General features: G+C 47.1%; 1 protein-coding gene across 1 annotated transcript in view; it reads right to left on the minus strand.

The window, feature by feature from the left end:
* Positions 1 to 443: 443 nt before the first annotated feature.
* LOC124133444 (sulfotransferase 1A2-like) overlaps positions 444 to 27,073 on the minus strand; it is a 34,406-nt gene continuing 7,776 nt past the window's right edge. The window contains exons 2-6 of the mRNA XM_048401162.1: positions 10,779 to 10,941; positions 6,692 to 7,012; positions 5,497 to 5,600; positions 3,719 to 3,869; positions 444 to 909 (exon numbers count right to left, since the gene is read on the minus strand). Coding sequence (XP_048257119.1) covers positions 791 to 909; positions 3,719 to 3,869; positions 5,497 to 5,600; positions 6,692 to 7,012; positions 10,779 to 10,938 — 855 coding nt within the window. The 5' untranslated portion in view covers positions 10,939 to 10,941 and the 3' untranslated portion in view covers positions 444 to 790. The remainder of the gene's footprint in view (positions 910 to 3,718; positions 3,870 to 5,496; positions 5,601 to 6,691; positions 7,013 to 10,778; positions 10,942 to 27,073) is intronic.

Genomic DNA, 27,073 nt, shown 5'->3' on the forward strand with positions numbered 1-27,073 from the left:
TGTCTCTGTTCTAGGCTGTTGATGGAATCCTTGTCTGTTATAATGTATCACTCATTTATTTACGCCTCGGGCCTAATTACAATATATACACATGGGTTCAACAGCAAAAAATTACTATTGTACTACTGACATATTTCGAACGAATATTAACGTATGAGGGGCATATCAATACAGAAAAAATTCTATCTTAGAATTACATGTAAATTACATAATGGACATAATGGTTTAAATAACAACTGCTAATATTGCCTGGGATTAATCATGTCTTGAAACATACTAAGGAGTTTAAACCAGTATTGCTCACATGCATCCAAGTATCAACGCGAATACCAAAACGACCACATTCCCCCGGTACTGCACCATTTTTAATTCCAAAAACAAATTTACAAATATTGGCTTGAAAATGTTCGAAAAACAACCATTCATGAATACCCCAAACTCTCTGAACAATGGAAAAGAATTTTATTGATCTGAAGGTCAAACATTCTGAACAATCCCTTTGGAGAAATATTTCCCATCTATGACAAAGTAGTTTTATAGGAACCAGGTCTTCACTAGCTTTGGACACCAATGTCTGAACAGTAAAAAGTAACACTGTACATTTTCATGTCAGTGATTGTTAACATATAAAACTGAGGACAAGATTTTCTAAATGTGAACCCATTGTTGAGCCAACTGTATCAGCAGCATTTAACAAATCTCTATCATGTCATCAGCAATACTATTCCTCCTTGTGTCAGGTATCTTCTCTGGATAACATGAGACGTAAGTTAATAGGATGACCGGTACCTCAGTCATCTAGTGTGTATCTGAATTTTATTGGGATGTCCGCCATCTTCTCCTGGTAGAGCTGATCAAACCACTCTTTCTGTGCCACAGTGAACCAGTTCTTCCAGTCACCCACTTTACCTGGAAATATGCAGACAATAGTACCACGGCACTGTAGCTCACCTGGACATGTGCACACAATAGGGTCACGGCTCTGTAGCTCACCTTGACATGTGCAGACAATAGTGCAACGGCATTGTAGCTCACCTGGACATGTGCAGACAAAAGTGCCAGTGTACTGTAGCTCACCTGGGATAGTGTCGCGGCACTGTAGCTCACCTGGTAGATGAAGAGTCGGAGCAATACAACCTGCTTAACGCTTGACTTTAATATTTGAAATAACAGCTGCGATTAGGCATTAATCAACACGACGGGCATAAAGAAGAATCTGACTGAAACCTTTTGAACACATTCATATATCTGCACTACTGAAATGTATGCCAAGATCCTCTTCCGTCCAGTTTCTGAAACTCGCAAGATTAAACCGAGATCCTAAAGAGCCAGCACATTTAAAAACTGTAGGGCCAGTAGAAAAAAACTGTAGGCCCAAACATTTTAACTGAAGCGGGGAGACATAATCTTGCAATATACACTACAAAACACAACCAGTCATCCAAAACTTTTACTGCTACCACGCCGAGTTCCCACAGACTAAGTGAAGATAAAGATGAAGCCTATATTTATCAGGAAATTATCAGCGTGTAAAACATTTTTGCGACTACATGTCATACACCATATGAAAGATCTAATCATACTGCTTATACATATGAAAGGACCGCCTCCGTGGTCTAATGGTAGAGCGTCCGCCCGGAGAGCGGAGGGTCCGGGGTTCGATCCCCAGCCGCGTCATACCAAAAGACGTTAAAAGATGGTACTTGTTGTTACCCTGTCTGGCGCTCGGCATTATGGGGCTAAAACAAGGACTGGTCGGCTCGGAGTCAGTATGCTGTGTCTGAGTGGGGTATTCATGTTAAACTGCGGCTTGGTATCTCAGTGTGCTAGCACTATAAATCGGCATCAGTCCGGACTAGTACAAGCAGCCACACACACATACACGTGCATATATAAGTGCAATAATCTTGGACGCGACGTTAAACCCCATTTCACCTCACCTCACCTATAAATATGAAAGTTATGTTTATCACATTGCTTAAAAAATGCTTAACAAATAATTACTTGAATAAAATGCAGGCCGTAATGTCCTGCTGAAATTTAAAACAATCAGCCCAAGGACAAATCTGTCGGCCTCGGGCCTACGGGCCAATGTCTATTTCGAAAACTGCCTCCATCAGTTAACTGGTGATCGGGAGAACACGTCATGGCGTCATGTGGACGTATGGATCAGGTGAGTTTAACAAAAACGTTCTCTGGGACGTCACGATACGTATACATGTACGCCAAACGAATGTAAATAGGCTGATGCGTACTCATGGTTTGAGCAATATTCAAACCATGTCAATACCTAGAATGAACTTCAAAACTTGTAACTGAGGACTTCAACCCGGTTTAGGCTTAGCTTAACACTTTGCCCACTAGGCCGCCAGATGTTAGATATACATCTAACGTTAGGTACATAGTTAAGGTATAACATACACCGGGGAATAATTAACCATCAACTACCACCGCCAGAGAGCGATAACACGAGACGAGAGAGTGATAACACGAGACGAGAAAGCGTTATTGTATATCGATATTTCGTCTCGTATTATCGCTTTCTCGTCTCGTGTTACCGCTTTCTCGCGGTAAAGCGATATCCCCTCGTGAGTGAGTGAGTTGGGTTTAACGCCGCGTTTAACAGTATTCCAGTTATTTCGCGGCGTGTCAGCTTAATGTGGGAGGAAAGCCCGAAGTGATGCAGGTTTCAGACGTTTATCACTTCGGTGAAACCCACGAGCTCGGGAATTGTGCTGACAAACCTAGAAACATAATCGGGGCGAACCGGGATTCGAACCCACAATCATAGGTTTCTGGCGTGTCAAAGGGACGCAACTCTGCAAAGCGAATCGCGGCGCCTTAGACGACCTGGCCACCCGTGCCCCCCTATCCCCTCTAGACCACAATAGGGGTCTTACGTGTCATGTAATCAACACGATGAAAAACATATATGTAAAACAACAGTAATGAATTGTTAAACCACACATTATCATAAAAAGAGTCCTGTTGTTGTTTCCCTCATTTTTAGGGGGCCGAAGTGTTTTTTCTTCATAAAAGAGAGCTGATATTTTGTCCTGTCTCACTTTTCACTAAAAGAAAATAACTGTTCAGATGTAGGTGATGTAAATAAAGTGACAAAACCTTTTCCATATCAACAATCTACGGATTTCTGCGATAACTTATTGCTTGTTAATTGAATGGCCCTGGTAAGGAGTTCTATATATACAAGGTATGGGTCTTGCAAATCAATTAGTTATGATACAACACTGAGCACACCAATCACTCAATATTCTGTTGTTATGTTCAATAAATGAGCACAGTTACTTTTCTCCGTCAGTACATATTCAAAGTAGATCCCGGCTTTCAACTCGATTGAGTCCAAGTACTAGCTGAAAGCAGAAACTTGCACAGAACAATGGGGTGACGTTTCCAAGTTTTACGAGCCTCCCTAGTCAGTGGATGTTTTAACCCATTAATGCCAAGCGCTAGGCAGGGTAACAACAAGTACCATTTTTCCACCTTTTTGGTATGAAGCGGCCGGGGTTCGAAACCCCGACCTTCTGTTCTATGTTGGGGTAAATATGTCTTGTAACCATGAAAATGTAGCAGTTGTTAAATCGACAATGGTCTATGGCCCGGTTCATGCTAGTATGGCCGAGTATAAATGGAGAGGTCATCGACCATGGTTCCTTCACACATGTTACGTAATGGTGTAAAAATCAAGAGGATCACTGACCTTTCCTGAAGGCATATTTCCCCATTTCCGTTGTTGCCTTTCGTTTCTGCATTGAATCGAAATGGCAGTGCTCACACACCTGCCTCACGAACTCATCAGATCTCGCCAGACCAAGAAAATCTCGCAATTTCACGGCCTCCCTCACGGGATTCTACAGAAAGAGAAGAGACGTATTCAATACACAAGACCCACTTTACAGGCCCAGATATACCTAATAGGCGAAGAGCAACTTAACTTTAACCGAATGTTTTGTTTGTTTGTTTGTTTGTTTGTTTGTTTGCTTGCTTGTTTAACGCCGCACCCAGCAGTATTCCAGCTATATGGCAGCGAGTCTTTGAAAGGCATTTAGAAGTACTACACATAAGGAAGAGAATTATTGCTTGGATCTTTGTCTAGCTGGCTTCAATTTGCCCATTATTATTTTTACCTATCAGTGCGAATTATCCCCGGCCTTCCGTTTTCCCATTGTCCATTGGCAATTACCTATCAGTCATAATTTAAGTTCTTGCTTCCAGTTGTCCATAACTATCAGCGCTAATTACTGTAAAGTGTTGGCTTCCATTGTCAGTTGCTAATCACCTATCAGTGCTAATTATCTGTTGGCTTCTCTTGTTAAGTTTCCACCTTTTGTTATCTTATTACTTTTGTTGTTCTTACATACCCGTGATGATCCGGGATAGAATAGGTCTTCAGCAACCCATGCTTGCCGTAAAAGGCGACTATGCTTGTCGTAAGAGGCGACTAACGGGATCGGGTGGTCAGGCTCGCTGACTTGGTTGGTGCATGTCATCGTATCCCAATTGCGTGGCTCGATGCTCATGATGTCAATCAGTGGATTGTCTTGTTCAGACTCGTTTTTGTACAGACCGCCGTCATATAGCTGGGATATTGCTGAGAGCGGCGTTAAACAACATGTAACTGAAACTGTTGGCCTTAAATGTACATGTATATGTTCTCTGCCTCATATCATTCATTCACCAGATGAATGAGTAAGTATATACTCCGAAACGCTGTGTTTCTCAAAATAAAGAATTTGACATCCATAAATTATCTTCCTCATATGACGGCGGTCTGGAAATAATCGAGTCTGGACTCGACGATCCAGTGATTGACCTCGTGAACCTCGACATACGCAATGGGGATAGATGGCATGCATCTACCAAATCAGAGGGCCTGACTCTTACGACAAACAAGGGTTGCTGAAGACTAAATCTAACCCGAATCTTCACGGGGCTCAACCGAATATAACAAAACTTGATAGTGCTGGCCCACTGAGACACCATGCCACAGATCAACATGAATACCGAGCCAAACAGTCCTTGTTTTAGCCCCTTAATGCCGAGCGCCAGGCAGGGTAACAGCAAGTACCATCTGTTGACGTCTTTTGGTATGACGCGGCCCGGGGTCGAACCCCGGACCTTCCGTTCTCCTGGTAGACGCTCTTACCACAAGACCACACAGGCGGTCCCGTCATAAGTATTAGGATTATTCAAATTGTTTCCGTGCATTTTGAGATCCAATCGAGACACAGAATATACGGAGTTACGAACTATATGTGGCGGAATCTGGCGTTACTCGGTTTACAGTGATTTCATGCATTATCACTACGCCATTGCTGCCTTAAATATTATATAGGTTGCGAAACAAGCCGACTGGATCCGAGTGGACCCGAGTGGACCCGTGTGGACAAATTGGTAAAGTTCACGAAGTGACTGGAATATTGGTGTTGAAAAGTCCTGCCCCTTCCTCAACGATATCTTCTTTGATATCTTTGATACCTCTTTAAAGTCCTCATAGACCAGGGTAAGAATGGGGTGGTCAGGATTGGCCCTTTTAACCTCCTCCCAATGCCGGGTATGGTCAAACCACGACCCATAACAAACTGAAACAATACAGGATTGCAATTATTTAAAGCCAGGAAGTTATTTTATGCGCATGCATTTTTATCAAAATATCAGCATCACTATGTGTTCAGGAAAACATGTTTGTTTCCTGTTTAACTCCACACTCAGTTTTTTTGTTGTTTAACGCCACACTCAGCGACATTCCAGCTATATGACGGCGGTCTGTCAACAATCGAGTCTGGACAAGCCAATCCAGTGACTGACGTCATGAGGATCGATCCACGATGACATGCATCAACCAAGTCAGCGAGCCCGACCACCTGATCCCGTTAGTCGCCTCTTTCGACAAGCATAGTCGCCTCTTACGGCAAGCATGGGTTGCTGAAGCCTTGTTCTACCCAATATCTTCACGGGTCGCCACACTCAGTAATAAATCCAGCAATAGTATGATGGTCAGCGACTCAAGGGAACCCCCGTTGTTATTTATCGTCGACATACCACGTGTGGATTTCTGGTCAGAATATAGGTTCCCAGCAACCTATGCTTGTCATACTTTGCGATTTAAAAGACCAAGAAGGCATTAAACAACATGGTTTTAAATCATTTTTTATAATATTTTATGGTGTTGCCTTAAGTGGATTCTATAGAATAAAGTTTTTATTTTTGGTCGTACATATTTTTGTTGGTCATTTTTTGGCCATTTACGTGCAAGGTTGTGGGTGAAGTTTTTTGTTTAACAGTAAAATTAAAATTAAATTAATTAAATTAAAGTCAACTTGACGAGGGTGGAAAGCCCTAGGTGATGCAGGTCTTGGACGTTTTGTACTTGGGTGTAACCAAAGAGGATAGGTATGGTGCTGACAAACCTAGCGACATAATAATCTCGGGTTGGTGAACACTGATAAGTACTTAGTAAAATATCTGTAATATATTGTAGTATTGTAAACGTTCTCAATAATATAAGCCAGAAATATGCTGTTGGGACGTTCACAACATACAAAGGGAACTTACTCCGGTGATTCCCTAATCCGAGCATTTATCATACCAGACGATTTCACTTGTAACAATACCGTCCGGATCTCGTCTTATTTCTGTTTAGATAATAATTTTTTCTTTAGACTATACATACATTTCCCGTTGAAGTACGGCCTACAGAAGTTACCCCACTTCCCGCTGTAGTCGCAGAAGGTGAGAACGCGCAGGAAGTTGAAGTACGACACAGCAACGTCCAAAGGGTTCCGGAGTACACAAATCAGCTTCACCTTCTTCTTAAGCACATCCGCCGGAAGTTGTTCAAGGCGCAGGTGCGTGTTTAGAATTCTGGGCGAGGGGAGGTCTCGGTATGCTGTCTCGGGCGAACTGTCAATCATGGTGACCATCTTCTGGAAGTCATCGACGTCAACACTTCCGGCTAACAGGAAGTGGATTATCTCCGTCACCCAATGGGATCCTGTAAAGTAATATAAGGACATCATGTGATCAGTGCTTTCCTTATCCTCGGTATCCCCTAATCCGTTGTTTAGTACCATTTTTTTTCTATATGTCACTACTGGGGGTTACCGATTGTCCCGTTAGAAAATTCTGCTAATGCGTGCTGTAGGATTTACTGCTCACTTCCACATTTCAAATTGGCTACAAATCAAAATGTTTTTGAAAGATCTTAATACCAATTTTATCCCGGATTACTTCCTAATATGTATTATTCCTCGAAAAGGACGTTTGTAAAACGATTGAAGATTGAAGTAAATAGTGTTTTAATGGTGATCGCCATCTTTCATACCAATTTCAAACCTTTAATAGAATCAATCATCTCTCACTGTTATAATAAACTGTAAATAAAAGCGACACATCCCTTTCCATAACCCGAGTATGTCATAAGGGGCGGACCAATTGATATTTAGGGGGGGGGGGGGGGGGGGGAGGGGGGGGAGGGTCATTTTATTTTGGCAGAGATATGTTCTTTTCATCATATCTAGAGGCTGAAGTGTTAAGTGACATTAATAGATACAGCTGGGGATTAAGGGTCCTGCTGGGAGGGGGCTTAGGATTAGAGGGAATAGGTGAATGTTTGCTGTATTCGTTAATCAGAAAAAGATGGCATTTCTGTGCATTTGGCTGAACAAAGTTTTAAAGAAACCTATTGAAGTGGTTTGGAATAAATCAATTCCCCTGAACGTGGTGGAGCTTTTGTCCTCAAAAACTTTTTTAAAATAGTGACAATATTGAAAGTACAAGTATATGGTTAAAATGCATTTCTCCAATCACAAAGATCAGTTTTTGACTCAGATTGGTCAGGATAAGGACAAACTCACTTACATTATTACTAAATAGAAACTGGAAACGCCAGACTCATTTGACCCTTTTTATAAGCAAAACGCAACCAATAGGAAGGAATGTTCCAGACAGGTGCATCTATGTTAGAAGCCAATATCATTCAGCCAAGTTCTTCTGAATGACACCGTCCGGTTGTCTTGTCTTGGTTCAATAACGGGATAGTTTTCCGGTTTGCTGTAGATTATAGACGTCTCAATGCAGTTACCAAACCTATACTTTCCCCTCTACCACGTTTTGAAGATGTCGCTGATGCCATATAGAGCTGACAGCCATGCTAACATTATTAGTGTCATTGATTGCGCAAGCGGCTTTTAGCAAATACCACACCATCCAGATACAAAACACAAGTCAGACTTCATAACACCTGATGGTGTTTTTGAATGGAATCGCCTCCCTTTCGGCATTAAAACCCGTTTCAAGCACTAAAAGAAATGAATTGGCGTTACATATTAATATGTGAAGATGACATCATAATATCTTCTAAAACGTTTTGAGACTCGTGAAGATCCAGGATAGAATGGGTCTTCAGCAACCCATGTTTGCCATAAAAGGAGACCATGCTTGTCCTAAGAGGCGACTAACGGGATCGGGTGGTCAGGCTGCTGACTTGGTTGATGCATGTCATTGTATACTGAGTGTATCGATGCTCATGATGTCAATCACTGGATTGTCTGGTCCAGACTCGATTATTTAGACCCCGTCATAGAGCTGAAATATTGCTGAGTGCGGCGTTAATCAAACAAATAAACAAACAGAACATTTGAATCACCCCAAAAGATCAAAGAAGCAGCACTCACTCTAAAACCAAGCAAATGTAATTTCGTGACAAAACAAGTCACCTACTTAGGGCATATCTTCAGCAAAGATGGCATCCATGTTGAGCCTTCAAAGATAGATAGTTACACAGATCCCAAGGCCTAAAAATGTCCATGATATAGGTTTGCCCTCCTATTATTGCAAATTTGTAGCAAACGTTTATGACATCGCCTCCCCCTATACAACCTTCTGAAAAAAGATGCGTCTTTCAAATGGTCCAACAACTGCCAACAGGCAATCGAAAAGCCAAAGCAATCCCTGCCAACAGCCTCATCCTTGTATATCCCGACCAAAACAAACCCTTAATCCTCACAACTGGTGCATCACAAACTGCAATAGGGTACATTTAAGACCAACTTGAGTCTCATGGCATAAATTGTAATAATTAAATTTTCGTTGTGTTCATTGAAATTCCTGCATTCTGATTAGCTGAATTGGTCACGTGTTATTGCATTCATTACCCAATGAATGTAAAAAAATAAGCCACGTCCACCGAGGCGCACTACTTTTATTACTGCGGAATGTCGGGGAATCCCAATATTACAGTCGAGGGAATTCCCTTTCTGCTTACGTGTATCGTCATGCACATGACATTTAGCGACATTCATGTATATTCATTGTCCAAACTACCCTTTGAAACCGAAGGCCGAGAATGAATGAAACAGCAAACGTGCAGGCTCGCTCGCCTGTTTTTTCCCGCTCGCCTCGGTTCAACTTTCATGTCTTCGGGTTTCATTTCTAACTAGCATTTTTCCAACTGTGTTTTCCCGTTTTCTGGGAAGTAATGTTTGAATCTGGCGGTAACTGACCATGTCATTTGAAACAGCCGCCTCTCGGACATATTTCTTCCGGTTCGTTACAGTCTGACTGTTGCAGTTCTTCTCGCCTCATGCCTTCATTGATAGGTCCTATGAACATTGTTTTGTTCCTACTCTCCGTTGATTGGCTACTCACTGTGTAGGCGTGTCAAGTTATGTACATAAATTTAACGATCACCTGATTCATGTCACGCCACAGTATGTATTCATACACCTGGAATGTTTATCAATCTCGTCATTTTTGTCTGCTTTGATATATTTAACTGTTTTTTGGTTAAACTATTGTAGATAAAACATGTTTTATGTTGTCGAATTTAATTATAAGCATTGACTGTGTATTTTTTCGGTTTATTGAGGTATGAATAAAAAAACGATGTGCAAACTTTTGAGTCATATCACGATGAGACAAGCAGGGTCCATGACCTTGTCCAAGGATACAGCACAGTGACTTGCATGATATGGCCTCTTGAAAAGGAAGTTTGACATGATTATTTATAAATAAGGGCCACGTGCATATTGTCTCTCATGGAGATGTCTCTACGTCAATGATTATGGCTTTGTTCTCGGTATACTGTATATTAATGAGGATGGCCATATTGCGGTCGGGACTTTTTATTTTATTTCAAGCAGATGGAGTTTTTATATACACAAACTTGTGAGCTGCGTCATATTCTTTACAGACACACATCCACACACTCACACACTCTCTCTAAATGTCTTCTCACATCTTACATGCAACAGTGAGTGAGTGAGTTGGGTTTAATGCCGCGTTTAACAGTATTCCAGTTATATCACGACGTGTCAGCTTAATGTGGTAGGAAAGTCCGAAGTGATGCAGGTCTCAGACGTTTACCACTTCGGCGAAACTCACGAGCACGGGTATAGTGCTGACAAACCTAGAAACATAATCGGGGCAAACCGGGATTCGAACCCACAATCATAGATTTCTGGCGTGCCCAATGGACGCAACTCTGCACAGGGAATCGCAGCGCCTTACATGCAACAGATAATTTTAATGAAACATGGTCATACTATAGATGTAAAGCCGTCAAGAACGCTTTATTGATGACTTGTACACCGCTCTGGCCCCAGGATAAAGCTCCCATCTGTTTGTTGTTTAAGACTGCACTCAGCAATATTCCAGCTATATGACGGCGGTCTGTACATAATCGCGTCTGGACCAGACAATCCAGTGACTGACATCATGCCTTTTAGGGCAAGAATTGGTAAGCTCCCATCTGTTCTCACCTGCCTTTGGGTACGCTGATACAATGATGTCGTCGCTACGCACGTTGACACTTGCGAGGTTACGGAAGGCGTTGATGTCGCCATTGGGCAGCACCTGTCCGTCTGTCTCCAGGAACGACGCCCCGTCTCCCCCATCGTCAAAGATCCGAACTACGTTCATCTTCTGGACGTTAAATAGATACTCCTCACACAGATGTTATCATTTAAATTTCAAAGTGAGTGAATGAATGGTGATTTACGCCGAAGTCAGTTTATTATACCGTGTAAATGTTTGTTTGTTGGTTGGTTAACGCCGGACTCAGCAATATTCCAGGTATGTGACGTCGGTCTGTAAATAATCGAGTCTGGACCAGACAATAAAGTAATAATTATAATGAGAATCGACTCACGCCATCGGATACGATAACATGCATCAACCAAGCCACCGAACCTGACACCCGATCCCGTTAGTCGCCTCTTATCGCTAGCATAGTCGCCTTTTATGGCAAGCATGGGTTGCTGAAGACCTTTTCTACCCCGGATCCTCACAGGTCTAGCGTGTAAATGAATGTATCTGGACCAGTCAAACAAGCGAATACAATGTATATAAGAGAAAACAAACATCCATCAGAGTATCCTGATCGATTGATATTTTTCAACAACATGCGGAAGAGAAGAAACAGCACCCATACCTGCAATGATGGAAATACCAGAAAGGATCAAGAAAAGGCACCGAATGTTTCTCGATTTCCAAACAAGAGCAGCGCAGTACTTCACCCCTACAGGGCCTCTATATCTACTTCTATACCGCACAGACAGCGTTAGTGTGACTGTGTACTGATTATAACTCCACAACTTTCATTTCACATCACAATACAGTCATAACAAGTATTTGTCACAGAAGTGACGAAATGTCCCCCGCTTGTATATACACCAAAATACCAAATATGAAGACAATCGAGCGATTAATTAGTTCTTGAGATATCGCGGCAACACCGTTTTCCAACTCCAAAAGCAGATTTGCCTGCTGTGATTTTGAAAATGGGGTCAAGGTCACCAAAACCGACTGGTGTCTGCGGTGTCTGTATATACACCATAGTCCCAAACATGAAGACAATCCTGCGATTAGTTCTTGAGATATCGCGGCAACACCGGTTTCGAACTCCAAAAGCAGATTTACCTGCTGTGACCTTGAAAATGGGCTCAAGGTCACCAAAACCGACTGGTGTCTGCGGAGTCCGTATATACACCCTAGTACCAAATAGGAAGACAATCCAGAGATTAGTTCTTGATATATCGCGGCAACACCGTTTTCCAACTCCAAAAGCAGATATGCCTGCTGTGACCTTGAAAATGGGCTCAAGGTCACCAAAACCGACTGGTGTCTGTGGAGTCTGTATATACACCATAGTTCCAAATATGAAGACAATCCAGTGTTTAGTTCTTGAGATATCGCGGCAACAAACAGGTGGGACGTACGGACGTACGGACGGTCGTGAATACTATATCCCCCGCTTCGCGCTTTCGCGCGGCGGGGGACAATAATATGTCACTGTCACAAACCATGCCTGACACCCATTGTGATTGCGTCCGCACTGTTTTTAGTTCTCATTTTGCAAACGACCTCTATCATGGGTCCAACACAATACACCGTTGGAATAAGTACCGCCTGGTCATTGAGAAGTGTTCCGTGAGCACCACTGCTAATATATACATGTACTTGTTAAAAACCATATGTTGCTATATGATTAGTATCCCCGCCCAACAAAGTCCGTCCGTCACGTTTCGTTTCCGGAGCATAACTCATAAACCGTTCAATATTTTTTCATCAAACTTTGCAGGTCTGTCAGGTAAATGCTGAACTGGTGCCTTTTGCTATTTAGAAATTTTAGAAATTTTTATTTTTTACGTTTCCATGGCAACAAGATGGACATAGGTTCTGTGAGAGTAGGGTTCGTTTCCGGAGCATAACTCATAAACCGTTCAATATTTTTTCGTCAAACTTTGCAGGTTTGTCAGGTACATGCGGAACTGGTGCCTTTTGCGTGTTAGAAATTTTAGATTTTTTTATTTTTTTTACGTTTCCATGGCAGCAAGACGGACGTTACAAACTCTTCTTTTTTTACAATTTCTATGACAAGTTCCACCTCGGTTAAAAAAGGTCAGGGTTTGTTTATATTTAATTATGTCATAAATTCTGCAACAGAGGCGGGGGATATAGCCACGTTAGTGGCAAACTCTTGTTACAATAGAGGTCAGAATCAACTTGAGCTTATCTGTAAGAAATTCACTGATCTACTTGCATTGTCAGGCTCGGTGACTTGGTGCATGTCATCATACGCCTATGGATAGTCAACGTATTACGTATATGATTCTTGAAGGGTGGACCGATTAATACATCAATGCATTGTGTTGCACAGAGCATCACGACATGCTGTGACAACGCCGTTTATTATTGAAACAGCTGATGCATGTTATCCTTGTTTAGAGTGAGTGAGTGAGTATGGTTTTACGCCGCTTTTAGCAATATTCCAGCAATATCACGTCGGGGGACACCAGAAATGGGCTTCACACATTGTACCCATGTCGGGAATCGAACCCGTGTATTCGGCGTGATGAGCTTACGCTTTAACCACTAGGCTACCCGACCGCCCCCCTTGTTTAGATGATACACGTTTTAATTATACGGTCGTGAAGGGGAGGTTGCCACACATAAATATTAGTTATAGCCATCTTTATATCTACGAGATGAAAGCTATGACTGAATTATCCTTTTTGAGTTTGAAATCCTCTTTTTTCGGTGACAGTATGGGGTCGGTCGGATAGCCTAGTGGTTAAACCGTTAGCTCGTCACGCCGAAGACCCGGGTTCGATTCCCAACATGGGCACAATGTGTGAAACCAATTTCCGGCGTCCCCCGCCGTGATAGTGCTGGAATATTGCTAAAAGCGGCGTAAAACAATACTCACTCACTCACTGTGACTGTATGATGAGAGTTTCATGGTTATGGTGAAATCCTTTTTTATTCAGCAGTTAATACAGAGAATCTATAACCTGTGAATAATTTCTTCAAATATCAAATTACCTCTACAACAGTTCCCTTCACCCCGAAGTCTAGCATATAGTCAATCTCATTCAAATCAGACCTCAGTTCTCGCTACCGCTAAACAAACATCTGAGGACATCCCATTAGGGGTTACGTCAGACCAATCAGAGCATCGCTTACCAGATTATGAAAGTGACAGTCGGAATGTGATTTCTGATCATGCAGCCTCGAAAACTTTAACTCCGAACGACAGTTACGGGTTTCATGACTGTATCCATACAATCTAGACCATCTATTGGCCATTCCAGAATGTTCTTTTGTTCAGGTTTCAAATTTGTAATCGAGAATTTGTCAAAATATGTTTCGAAGCGTAGTCGCCAATTTGAAATTAGTGCCGTAAAGCACGAGAAAGCTGCCTTCTGATTGGTCATTCCATTGGTTGGTCAAAGTTTGCGCAAGGTCGGTCTGACGTGACCCGTAATGGGATGTTCTCAGATCTTTGTTTAGCAGTAGCGAGAACTAAGATCTGATTTTAATGAGATTGAGCATATAGTATGTTATATAGACTGTTTTGTTCTGCTATTTCATGAAATAGTGGATATTTAAAGTAGTAGTACCTGATGTATACACTGTAAAATGTGTTCAGGTATTATTTATTATTTATAACGGGCGTTGTCGTCCTGAAAGACAAAAGGTCGACCCACACGCTTTGCAAACGCGACAACAGACATTGTCAGTATGTTGTCCCGATACTGCCGTCCAGTGACCCTTCCTTGCACAATATGGGTTGGGTCCGGCTAAGTCATAGTGATGCCACCCCACATCATAACCAATCTTCCGCCAAATCTGTGATGGGGTATCAGGTTGATATTGGCTTGACGTTCATTTCGACGTCGCCAGACATGACAACGTCGATCAAGGAAGTGCAAAGTGAGTCTTTAAAGTAAATGAACCTAGGCCGCTGACCTACACGTTTTAAAAACTGAGTCACATTTAATTGTCAAAGTGAGTGAGTTGGGTTTTAACGCCGCTTTTAACAGTATTCCAGTCATATCACGGCGTGTCAGCTTAATGTGGGAGGAAAGCCCGAAGTGATGCAGTTCTCAGACGTTTACTACTTCGGTGGAACCCACGGGCACAGGTATGGTGCTGACAAACATAGAAACATAATCGGGGCGAACCGGGATTCGAACCCACAATCATAGGTTCCTGGCGTGCCCAAGGGACGCAACTCTGCACAGCGAATCGCGGCGCTGAAATATATCAACCTGAAATTGTCCTTAAACCGCGGCTCTTTTGTCTTTGACTGGACAGTAACAAACCGAATAGTTTGCAAAACCACTATTTGGCAATGTCGGAACATCATTGACTTGAATGATCTGACAACGGCAATTTAACGAAATATTTGGGTCGCCGGCGGGATTCGAACTCACGAAGATCGCACGGAAGGCTAACGAATGTACAATATGGAACATCTGAAAAATTAACAATTTAATATGTACCAACATCAAAACTGAAAGTTACTCAATGAGTCTTTTAAATAATACGTATAACGAACGTGTGTTGTGGTAACTGTTCGTTAATAGAAATGACTAGACAGAAGCAAATACTCGGTCCTTGATCAGGGCTGGGTTTTCTTAAAAAGTATTCATTAACATGTATACGGTATGCGTGTGTGACCGATGCATTTTCTCACGTTGGTCTGATATGAATTGTATACTTGACCCAGGGCATTCATTCCATAGCCTGTACGACAGCTCGATGACCCCACAGAGTGAGTTCCAAGCGACACATAAAACATTCTCACAGTTAAGTAAATAATTTTTGAACAGTTATATAAAACGGTTATCATTGCAATGTTGATTAAACATGTTTAGACACATTTGACGCGATAACACTTTGATACAACTGGCATTTATATTTCTTTATAAACTTTGAACGTCAATGCTAGAAAATAACCAGTCTCGATTTTCAAACGAAACCGACACCAATGGACGTAAAAGGCAACATAGCGGTTTCACTGTGACTGGATCACTAAAACATCAGTGATAACACCAGGTGTTGGCGAAAAAAGTAAGCATATTCTGCCTACCTGTTGTACCCGCCAATCCACTCACAATTTGCATGAAAAAGGCACAGCAATCCAAACACACCCAACTGAGTTCCGTCTCCACAAATATCTTCTTGAGCAATGTTGCGAAGATCTTACCTTATACTTCAATTACATCCGAAGAGTCTATCAAATTGACAATTCAATATTTTTCGCACTGGGACGAGGGGAACAATGTGTCCCAATTGCCGTATAGGTCAAAGCCCTGAATGCAGTTCAGATAAAGTCGGTTTGAATGTAGGTCAATTGCAGTCGTGTTTCTGTATCATGTCTGTTAACTGGAACAACCTGCTGGTATGTCGATCAGGGACGTTTTCAGGAGGTTCGTTACGTGACAGGGGTCAAGGGTGTCCCAATTGTCTCAGGCGCCGAACTTCACTGTGGAGAATTATGTCCACTGGGTATACCAGAACCTATGATTGTGGGTTCGAATCCCGGTTCGCCCCGATTATGTTTCCAGGTTTGTCAGATCCATACTCATGTTCGTGGTTTCACCAAAGTGGTAAACGTCTGAGACCTGCATCACTTTGGGCTTTCCTCCCACATAATGACTGGAATACTGTTCAAAGTTGACTTGTGTGAGTGGGTAAGTGAGTATTGTTTTACGCCGCTTCTCGTTGACTTGATTGTACGGGTTCAGAGGGAAGTGTATCACACGTAGATCCTGACGTCACCGTATTTGCGCCAGGCGGGAAGTATCACGCGTAGATATCTACTACAACGTAGTTGCACCAGGCGGAAGTATCACGCGTAGATACCTACTACACCGTAGTTGCGCCAAGCGGGATGTATCATGCGTAGATATCTACTACACTGTAGTTGCGTCAGGCGGGATGAATCACGCGTAGATACCTACTACACCGTAGTTGCGCCAAGCGGGATGTATCACGCGTAGATACCTACTACACTGTAGTTGCGCCAGGCGGGATGAATCACACGTAGATCCCGACGTCACCGTAGTTGCGCCAGGCGGGAAGTATCACGCGTAGATACCTACTACACCGTAGTTGCGCCAGGCGGGATGTATCACACGTAGATCCCGACGTCACCATAGTTGCGCCAGGCGGGAAGTATCACGCGTAGATACCTACGTCACCATAGTTGCGCCAGGCGGGAAGTATCACGCGTAGATACCTACGTCACCGTAGTTGCACCGGGCGGGAAGTATCACGCGTAGATACCTACTACACCGTAGTTGCGTCAGGCGGGAAGTATCACGCGTAGATACCTACTACACCGTAGTTGCGCCAGGCAGGAAGTATCACGCGTAGATACCTACTACACCGTAGTTGCACCAGGCGGGAAGTATCACGCGTAGATACCTACGTCACCGTAGTTGCACCAGGCGGGAAGTATCACGCGTAGATACCTACTACACCATAGTTGCGCCAGGCGGGAAGTATCACGCGTAGATACCTACGTCACCGTAGTTGCGCCAGGCGGGAAGTATCACGCGTAGATACCTACGTCACCGTAGTTGCACCAGGCGGGAAGTATCACGCGTAGATAGCTACGTCACCGTAGTTGCGCCGGGCGGGAAGTATCACGCGTAGATACCTACTACACCGTAGTTGCGCAAGGCGGGAAGTATCAGGCGTAAATACCTACGTCACCGTAGTTGCGCCAGGCGGGAAGTATCACGCGTAGATACCTACTACACTGTAGTTGCACCAGGCGGGAAGTCTCACGCGTAGATACCTACGTCACCGTAGTTGCGCCAGGCGGGAAGTATCACGCGTAGATACCTACTACACCGTAGTTGCGCCAGTCGGGAAGTATCACGCGTAGATACCTACTACAAAGTAGTTGCGCCAGGCGGGAAGTATCACGCGTAGATACCTACTACACCGTAGTTGCGCCAGGCGGGATGTATCACGCGTAGATACCTACTACACCGTAGTTGCGCCAGGCGGGAAGTATCACGCGTAGATACCTACTACACCGTAGTTGCGCCAGGCGGGAAGTATCACGCGTAGATATCTACTACACCGTAGTTGCGCCAGGCGGGATGTATCACACGTAGATCCCGACGTCACCATAGTTGCGCCAGGCGGGAAGTATCACGCGTAGATACCTACTACACCGTAGTTGCGCCAGGCGGGAAGTATCACGCGTAGATACCTACGTCACCATAGTTGCGCCAGGCGGGAAGTATCACGCGTAGATACCTACTACACCGTAGTTGCACCGGGCGGGAAGTATCACGCGTAGATACCTACTACACAGTAGTTGCGCCAGGCGGGAAGTATCACGCGTAGATACCTACTACACCGTAGTTGCGCCAGGCAGGAAGTATCACGCGTAGATACCTACTACACCGTAGTTGCACCAGGCGGGAAGTATCACGCGTAGATACCTACGTCACCGTAGTTGCACCAGGCGGGAAGTATCACGCGTAGATACCTACTACACCGTAGTTGCGCCAGGCGGGAAGTATCACGCGTAAATACCTACGTCACCGTAGTTGCGCCAGGCGGGAAGTATCACGCGTAGATACCTAATACATCGTAGTTGCACCAGGCGGGAAGTATCACGCGTAGATACCTACGTCACCGTAGTTGCGCCAGGCGGGAAGTATCACGCGTAGATACGTACGTCACCATAGTTGCGCCAGGCGGGAAGTATCACGCGTAGATACCTACTACACCGTAGTTGCGCCAGGCGGGAAGTATCACGCGTAGATACCTACGTCACCGTAGTTGCGCCAGGCGGGAAGTATCACGCGTAGGTACCTACGTCACCGTAGTTGCGCCAGGCGGGAAGTATCACCCGTAGATATCTACTACATCGTAGTTGCGCCAGGCGGGATGTATCACACGTAGATCCCGACGTCACCGTAGTTGCGCCAGGCGGGAAGTATCACGCGTAGATACCTACGTCACCGTAGTTGCGCCAGGCGGGAAGTATCACGCGTAGATATCTACTACACCGTAGTTGCGCCAGGCGGGATGTATCACACGTAGATCCCGACGTCACCGTAGTTGCGCCAGGCGGGAAGTATCACGCGTAGATACCTACTACACCGTAGTTGCGCCATGCGGGAAGTATCACGCGTAGATACCTACGTCACCATAGTTGCACCGGGCGGGAAATATCACGCGTAGATACCTACTACACCGTAGTTGCGCCAGGCGGGAAGTTTCACGCGTAGATACCTACTACACCGTGGTTGCGCCAGGCTGGAAGTATCACGCGTAGAGACCTACTACACCGTAGTTGCGCCAGGCAGGAAGTATCACACGTAGATACCTACGTCACCGTAGTTGAGCCAGGCGGGAAGTATCACGCGTAGATACCTACGTCACCGTAGTTGCGCCAGGCGGGAAGTATCCCGCGTAGATACCTACTACACCGTAGTTGCGCCAGGCGGGAAGTATCACACGTAGATACCTACGTCACCGTAGTTGCGCCAGGCGGGAAGTATCACGCGTAGATACCTACTACACCGTAGTTGCGCCAGGCGGGAAGTATCACGCGTAGATACCTACGTCACCGTAGTTGCACCAGGCGGGAAGTATCACGCGTAGATACCTACGTCACCGTAGTTGCACCAGGCGGGAAGTATCACGCTTAGATACCTACTACACCGTAGTTGCACCAGGCGGGAAGTATCACGCGTAGATATCTACTACACCGTAGTTGCGCCAGGCGGGAAGTATCACGCGTAGATACCTACTACCTCGTAGTTGCACCAGGCGGGAAGTATCACGCGTAGATACCTACGTCACCGTAGTTGCGCCAGGCGGGAAGTATCACGCGTAGATACCTACGTCACCATAGTTGCGCCAGGCGGGAAGTATCACGCGTAGATATCTACTACACCGTAGTTGCGCCAGGCGGGAAGTATCACGCGTAGATACCTACGTCACCGTAGTTGCGCCAGGCTGGAAGTATCACGCGTAGATACCTACTACACCGTAGTTGCGCCAGGCGGGAAGTATCACGCGTAGATATCTACTACACCGTAGTTGCGCCAGGCGGGATGTATCACACGTAGATCCCGACGTCACCGTAGTTGCGCAAGGCGGGAAGTATCACGCGTAGATACCTACTACACCGTAGTTGCGCCAGGCGGGAAGTATCACGCGTAGATATCTACTACACCGTAGTTGCGCAAGGCGGGAAGTATCACGCGTAGATACCTACGTCACCGTAGTTGCGCCAGGCGGGAAGTATCACGCGTAGATACCTACTACACCGTAGTTGCGCCAGGCGGGAAGTATCACGCGTAGATATCTACTACACCGTAGTTGCGCCAGGCGGGAAGTATCACGCGTAGATACCTAATACATCGTAGTTGCACCAGGCGGGAAGTATCACGCGTAGATACCTACGTCACCGTAGTTGCGCCAGGCGGGAAGTATCACGCGTAGATACGTACGTCACCATAGTTGCGCCAGGCGGGAAGTATCACGCGTAGATACCTACTACACCGTAGTTGCGCCAGGCGGGAAGTATCACGCGTAGATACCTACGTCACCGTAGTTGCGCCAGGCGGGAAGTATCACGCGTAGATACCTACGTCACCGTAGTTGCGCCAGGCGGGAAGTATCACCCGTAGATATCTACTACACCGTAGTTGCGCCAGGCGGGATGTATCACACGTAGATCCCGACGTCACCGTAGTTGCGCCAGGCGGGAAGTATCACGCGTAGATACCTACTACACCGTAGTTGCGCCAGGCGGGAAGTATCACGCGTAGATATCTACTACACCGTAGTTGCGCCAGGCGGGATGTATCACACGTAGATCCCGACGTCACCGTAGTTGCGCCAGGCGGGAAGTATCACGCGTAGATACCTACTACACCGTAGTTGCGCCATGCGGGAAGTATCACGCGTAGATACCTATGTCACCATAGTTGCACCGGGCGGGAAATATCACGCGTAGATACCTACTACACCGTAGTTGCGCCAGGCGGGAAGTGTCACGCGTAGATACCTACTACACCGTGGTTGCGCCAGGCTGGAAGTATCACGCGTAGATACCTACTACACCGTAGTTGCGCCAGGCAGGAAGTATCACACGTAGATACCTACGTCACCGTAGTTGAGCCAGGCGGGAAGTATCACGCGTAGATACCTACGTCACCGTAGTTGCGCCAGGCGGGAAGTATCCCGCGTAGATACCTACTACACCGTAGTTGCGCCAGGCGGGAAGTATCACACGTAGATACCTACGTCACCGTAGTTGCGCCAGGCGGGAAGTATCACGCGTAGATACCTACGTCACCGTAGTTGCACCAGGCGGGAAGTATCACGCGTAGATACCTACGTCACCGTAGTTGCGCCAGGCGGGAAGTATCACGCGTAGATACCTACTACACCGTAGTTGCACCAGGCGGGAAGTATCACGCGTAGATATCTACTACACCGTAGTTGCGCCAGGCGGGAAGTATCACGCGTAGATACCTACTACCTCGTAGTTGCACCAGGCGGGAAGTATCACGCGTAGATACCTACGTCACCGTAGTTGCGCCAGGCGGGAAGTATCACGCGTAGATACCTACGTCACCATAGTTGCGCCAGGCGGGAAGTATCACGCGTAGATATCTACTACACCGTAGTTGCGCCAGGCGGGAAGTATCACGCGTAGATACCTACGTCACCGTAGTTGCGCCAGGCGGGAAGTATCACGCGTAGATACCTACGTCACCGTAGTTGCGCCAGGCTGGAAGTATCACGCGTAGATACCTACTACACCGTAGTTGCGCCAGGCGGGAAGTATCACGCGTAGATATCTACTACACCGTAGTTGCGCCAGGCGGGATGTATCACACGTAGATCCCGACGTCACCGTAGTTGCGCAAGGCGGGAAGTATCACGCGTAGATACCTACTACACCGTAGTTGCGCCAGGCGGGAAGTATCACGCGTAGATATCTACTACACCGTAGTTGCGCAAGGCGGGAAGTATCACGCGTAGATACCTACGTCACCGTAGTTGCGCCAGGCGGGAAGTATCACGCGTAGATACCTACTACACCGTAGTTGCGCCAGGCGGGAAGTATCACGCGTAGATATCTACTACACCGTAGTTGCGCCAGGCGGGAAGTATCACGCGTAGATACCTAATACATCGTAGTTGCACCAGGCGGGAAGTATCACGCGTAGATACCTACGTCACCGTAGTTGCGCCAGGCGGGAAGTATCACGCGTAGATACGTACGTCACCATAGTTGCGCCAGGCGGGAAGTATCACGCGTAGATACCTACTACACCGTAGTTGCGCCAGGCGGGAAGTATCACGCGTAGATACCTACGTCACCGTAGTTGCGCCAGGCGGGAAGTATCACGCGTAGATACCTACGTCACCGTAGTTGCGCCAGGCGGGAAGTATCACCCGTAGATATCTACTACACCGTAGTTGCGCCAGGCGGGATGTATCACACGTAGATCCCGACGTCACCGTAGTTGCGCCAGGCGGGAAGTATCACGCGTAGATACCTACTACACCGTAGTTGCGCCAGGCGGGAAGTATCACGCGTAGATATCTACTACACCGTAGTTGCGCCAGGCGGGATGTATCACACGTAGATCCCGACGTCACCGTAGTTGCGCCAGGCGGGAAGTATCACGCGTAGATACCTACTACACCGTAGTTGCGCCAGGCGGGAAGTATCACACGTAGATACCTACGTCACCGTAGTTGCGCCAGGCGGGAAGTATCACGCGTAGATACCTACGTCACCGTAGTTGCACCAGGCGGGAAGTATCACGCGTAGATACCTACGTCACCGTAGTTGCGCCAGGCGGGAAGTATCACGCGTAGATACCTACTACACCGTAGTTGCACCAGGCGGGAAGTATCACGCGTAGATATCTACTACACCGTAGTTGCGCCAGGCGGGAAGTATCACGCGTAGATACCTACTACCTCGTAGTTGCACCAGGCGGGAAGTATCACGCGTAGATACCTACGTCACCGTAGTTGCGCCAGGCGGGAAGTATCACGCGTAGATACCTACGTCACCATAGTTGCGCCAGGCGGGAAGTATCACGCGTAGATATCTACTACACCGTAGTTGCGCCAGGCGGGAAGTATCACGCGTAGATACCTACGTCACCGTAGTTGCGCCAGGCGGGAAGTATCACGCGTAGATACCTACTACACCGTAGTTGCGCCAGGCGGGAAGTATCACGCGTAGATATCTACTACACCGTAGTTGCGCCAGGCGGGATGTATCACACGTAGATCCCGACGTCACCGTAGTTGCGCAAGGCGGGAAGTATCACGCGTAGATACCTACTACACCGTAGTTGCGCCAGGCGGGAAGTATCACGCGTAGATATCTACTACACCGTAGTTGCGCAAGGCGGGAAGTATCACGCGTAGATACCTACGTCACCGTAGTTGCGCCAGGCGGGAAGTATCACGCGTAGATACCTACTACACCGTAGTTGCGCCAGGCGGGAAGTATCACTCGTAGATATCTACTACACCGTAGTTGCGCCAGGCGGGATGTATCACACGTAGATCCCGACGTCACCGTAGTTGCGCCGGGCGGGAAGTATCACGCGTAGATACCTACTACACCGTAGTTGCGCCAGGCGGGAAGTATCACGCGTACATATCTACTACACCGTAGTTGCGCCAGGCGGGATGTATCACACGTAGATCCCGACGTCACCATAGTTGCGCCAGGCGGGAAGTATCACGCGTAGATACCTACTACACCGTAGTTGCGCCAGGCGGGAAGTATCACGCGTAGATACGTTCGTCACCATAGTTGCGCCAGGCGGGAAGTATCACGCGTAGATACCTACGTCACCGTAGTTGCACCGGGCGGGAAGTATCACGCGTAGATACCTACTACACAGTAGTTGCGCCAGGCGGGAAGTATCACGCGTAGATACCTACTACACCGTAGTTGCGCCAGGCAGGAAGTATCACGCGTAGATACCTACTACACCGTAGTTGCACCAGGCGGGAAGTATCACGCGTAGATACCTACGTCACCGTAGTTGCACCAGGCGGGAAGTATCACGCGTAGATACCTACTACACCGTAGTTGCGCCAGGCGGGAAGTATCACGCGTAAATACCTACGTCACCGTAGTTGTGCCAGGCGGGAAGTATCACGCGTAGATACCTACTACACCGTAGTTGCACCAGGCGGGAAGTATCACGCGTAGATACCTACGTCACCGTAGTTGCACCAGGCGGGAAGTATCACGCGTAGATACCTACTACACCATAGTTGCGCCAGGCGGGAAGTATCACGCGTAGATACCTACGTCACCGTAGTTGCGCCAGGCGGGAAGTATCACGCGTAGATACCTACGTCACCGTAGTTGCACCAGGCGGGAAGTATCACGCGTAGATAGCTACGTCACCGTAGTTGCGCCGGGCGGGAAGTATCACGCGTAGATACCTACTACACCGTAGTTGCGCAAGGCGGGAAGTATCAGGCGTAAATACCTACGTCACCGTAGTTGCGCCAGGCGGGAAGTATCACGCGTAGATACCTACTACACTGTAGTTGCACCAGGCGGGAAGTCTCACGCGTAGATACCTACGTCACCGTAGTTGCGCCAGGCGGGAAGTATCACGCGTAGATACCTACTACACCGTAGTTGCGCCAGGCGGGAAGTATCACGCGTAGATACCTACTACAAAGTAGTTGCGCCAGGCGGGAAGTATCACGCGTAGATACCTACTACACCGTAGTTGCGCCAGGCGGGATGTATCACGCGTAGATACCTACTACACCGTAGTTGCGCCAGGCGGGAAGTATCACGCGTAGATACCTACTACACCGTAGTTGCGCCAGGCGGGAAGTATCACGCGTAGATATCTACTACACCGTAGTTGCGCCAGGCGGGATGTATCACACGTAGATCCCGACGTCACCATAGTTGCGCCAGGCGGGAAGTATCACGCGTAGATACCTACTACACCGTAGTTGCGCCAGGCGGGAAGTATCACGCGTAGATACCTACGTCAAAATAGTTGCGCCAGGCGGGAAGTATCACGCGTAGATACCTACTACACCGTAGTTGCACCGGGCGGGAAGTATCACGCGTAGATACCTACTACACAGTAGTTGCGCCAGGCGGGAAGTATCACGCGTAGATACCTACTACACCGTAGTTGCGCCAGGCAGGAAGTATCACGCGTAGATACCTACTACACCGTAGTTGCACCAGGCGGGAAGTATCACGCGTAGATACCTACGTCACCGTAGTTGCACCAGGCGGGAAGTATCACGCGTAGATACCTACTACACCGTAGTTGCGCCAGGCGGGAAGTATCACGCGTAAATACCTACGTCACCGTAGTTGCGCCAGGCGGGAAGTATCACGCGTAGATACCTAATACATCGTAGTTGCACCAGGCGGGAAGTATCACGCGTAGATACCTACGTCACCATAGTTGCGCCAGGCGGGAAGTATCACGCGTAGATACGTACGTCACCATAGTTGCGCCAGGCGGGAAGTATCACGCGTAGATACCTACTACACCGTAGTTGCGCCAGGCGGGAAGTATCACGCGTAGATACCTACGTCACCGTAGTTGCGCCAGGCGGGAAGTATCACGCGTAGGTACCTACGTCACCGTAGTTGCGCCAGGCGGGAAGTATCACCCGTAGATATCTACTACACCGTAGTTGCGCCAGGCGGGATGTATCACACGTAGATCCCGACGTCACCGTAGTTGCGCCAGGCGGGAAGTATCACGCGTAGATACCTACTACACCGTAGTTGCGCCAGGCGGGAAGTATCACGCGTAGATATCTACTACACCGTAGTTGCGCCAGGCGGGATGTATCACACGTAGATCCCGACGTCACCGTAGTTGCGCCAGGCGGGAAGTATCACGCGTAGATACCTACTACACCGTAGTTGCGCCATGCGGGAAGTATCACGCGTAGATACCTACGTCACCATAGTTGCACCGGGCGGGAAATATCACGCGTAGATACCTACTACACCGTAGTTGCGCCAGGCGGGAAGTTTCACGCGTAGATACCTACTACACCGTGGTTGCGCCAGGCTGGAAGTATCACGCGTAGAGACCTACTACACCGTAGTTGCGCCAGGCAGGAAGTATCACACGTAGATACCTACGTCACCGTAGTTGAGCCAGGCGGGAAGTATCACGCGTAGATACCTACGTCACCGTAGTTGCGCCAGGCGGGAAGTATCCCGCGTAGATACCTACTACACCGTAGTTGCGCCAGGCGGGAAGTATCACACGTAGATACCTACGTCACCGTAGTTGCGCCAGGCGGGAAGTATCACGCGTAGATACCTAATACACCGTAGTTGCGCCAGGCGGGAAGTATCACGCGTAGATACCTACGTCACCGTAGTTGCACCAGGCGGGAAGTATCACGCGTAGATACCTACGTCACCGTAGTTGCACCAGGCGGGAAGTATCACGCGTAGATACCTACTACACCGTAGTTGCACCAGGCGGGAAGTATCACGCGTAGATATCTACTACACCGTAGTTGCGCCAGGCGGGAAGTATCACGCGTAGATACCTACTACCTCGTAGTTGCACCAGGCGGGAAGTATCACGCGTAGATACCTACGTCACCGTAGTTGCGCCAGGCGGGAAGTATCACGCGTAGATACCTACGTCACCATAGTTGCGCCAGGCGGGAAGTATCACGCGTAGATATCTACTACACCGTAGTTGCGCCAGGCGGGAAGTATCACGCGTAGATACCTACGTCACCGTAGTTGCGCCAGGCTGGAAGTATCACGCGTAGATACCTACTACACCGTAGTTGCGCCAGGCGGGAAGTATCACGCGTAGATATCTACTACACCGTAGTTGCGCCAGGCGGGATGTATCACACGTAGATCCCGACGTCACCGTAGTTGCGCAAGGCGGGAAGTATCACGCGTAGATACCTACTACACCGTAGTTGCGCCAGGCGGGAAGTATCACGCGTAGATACCTAATACATCGTAGTTGCACCAGGCGGGAAGTATCACGCGTAGATACCTACGTCACCGTAGTTGCGCCAGGCGGGAAGTATCACGCGTAGATACGTACGTCACCATAGTTGCGCCAGGCGGGAAGTATCACGCGTAGATACCTACTACACTGTAGTTGCGCCAGGCGGGAAGTATCACGCGTAGATACCTACGTCACCGTAGTTGCGCCAGGCGGGAAGTATCACGCGTAGATACCTACTACACCGTAGT

The sequence above is a fragment of the Haliotis rufescens genome, unplaced genomic scaffold, assembly GCF_023055435.1.
Source record: "Haliotis rufescens isolate VD_foot unplaced genomic scaffold, xgHalRufe1.0.p SCAF_21, whole genome shotgun sequence".
In the NCBI taxonomy this organism is placed as follows: domain Eukaryota; kingdom Metazoa; phylum Mollusca; class Gastropoda; order Lepetellida; family Haliotidae; genus Haliotis; species Haliotis rufescens.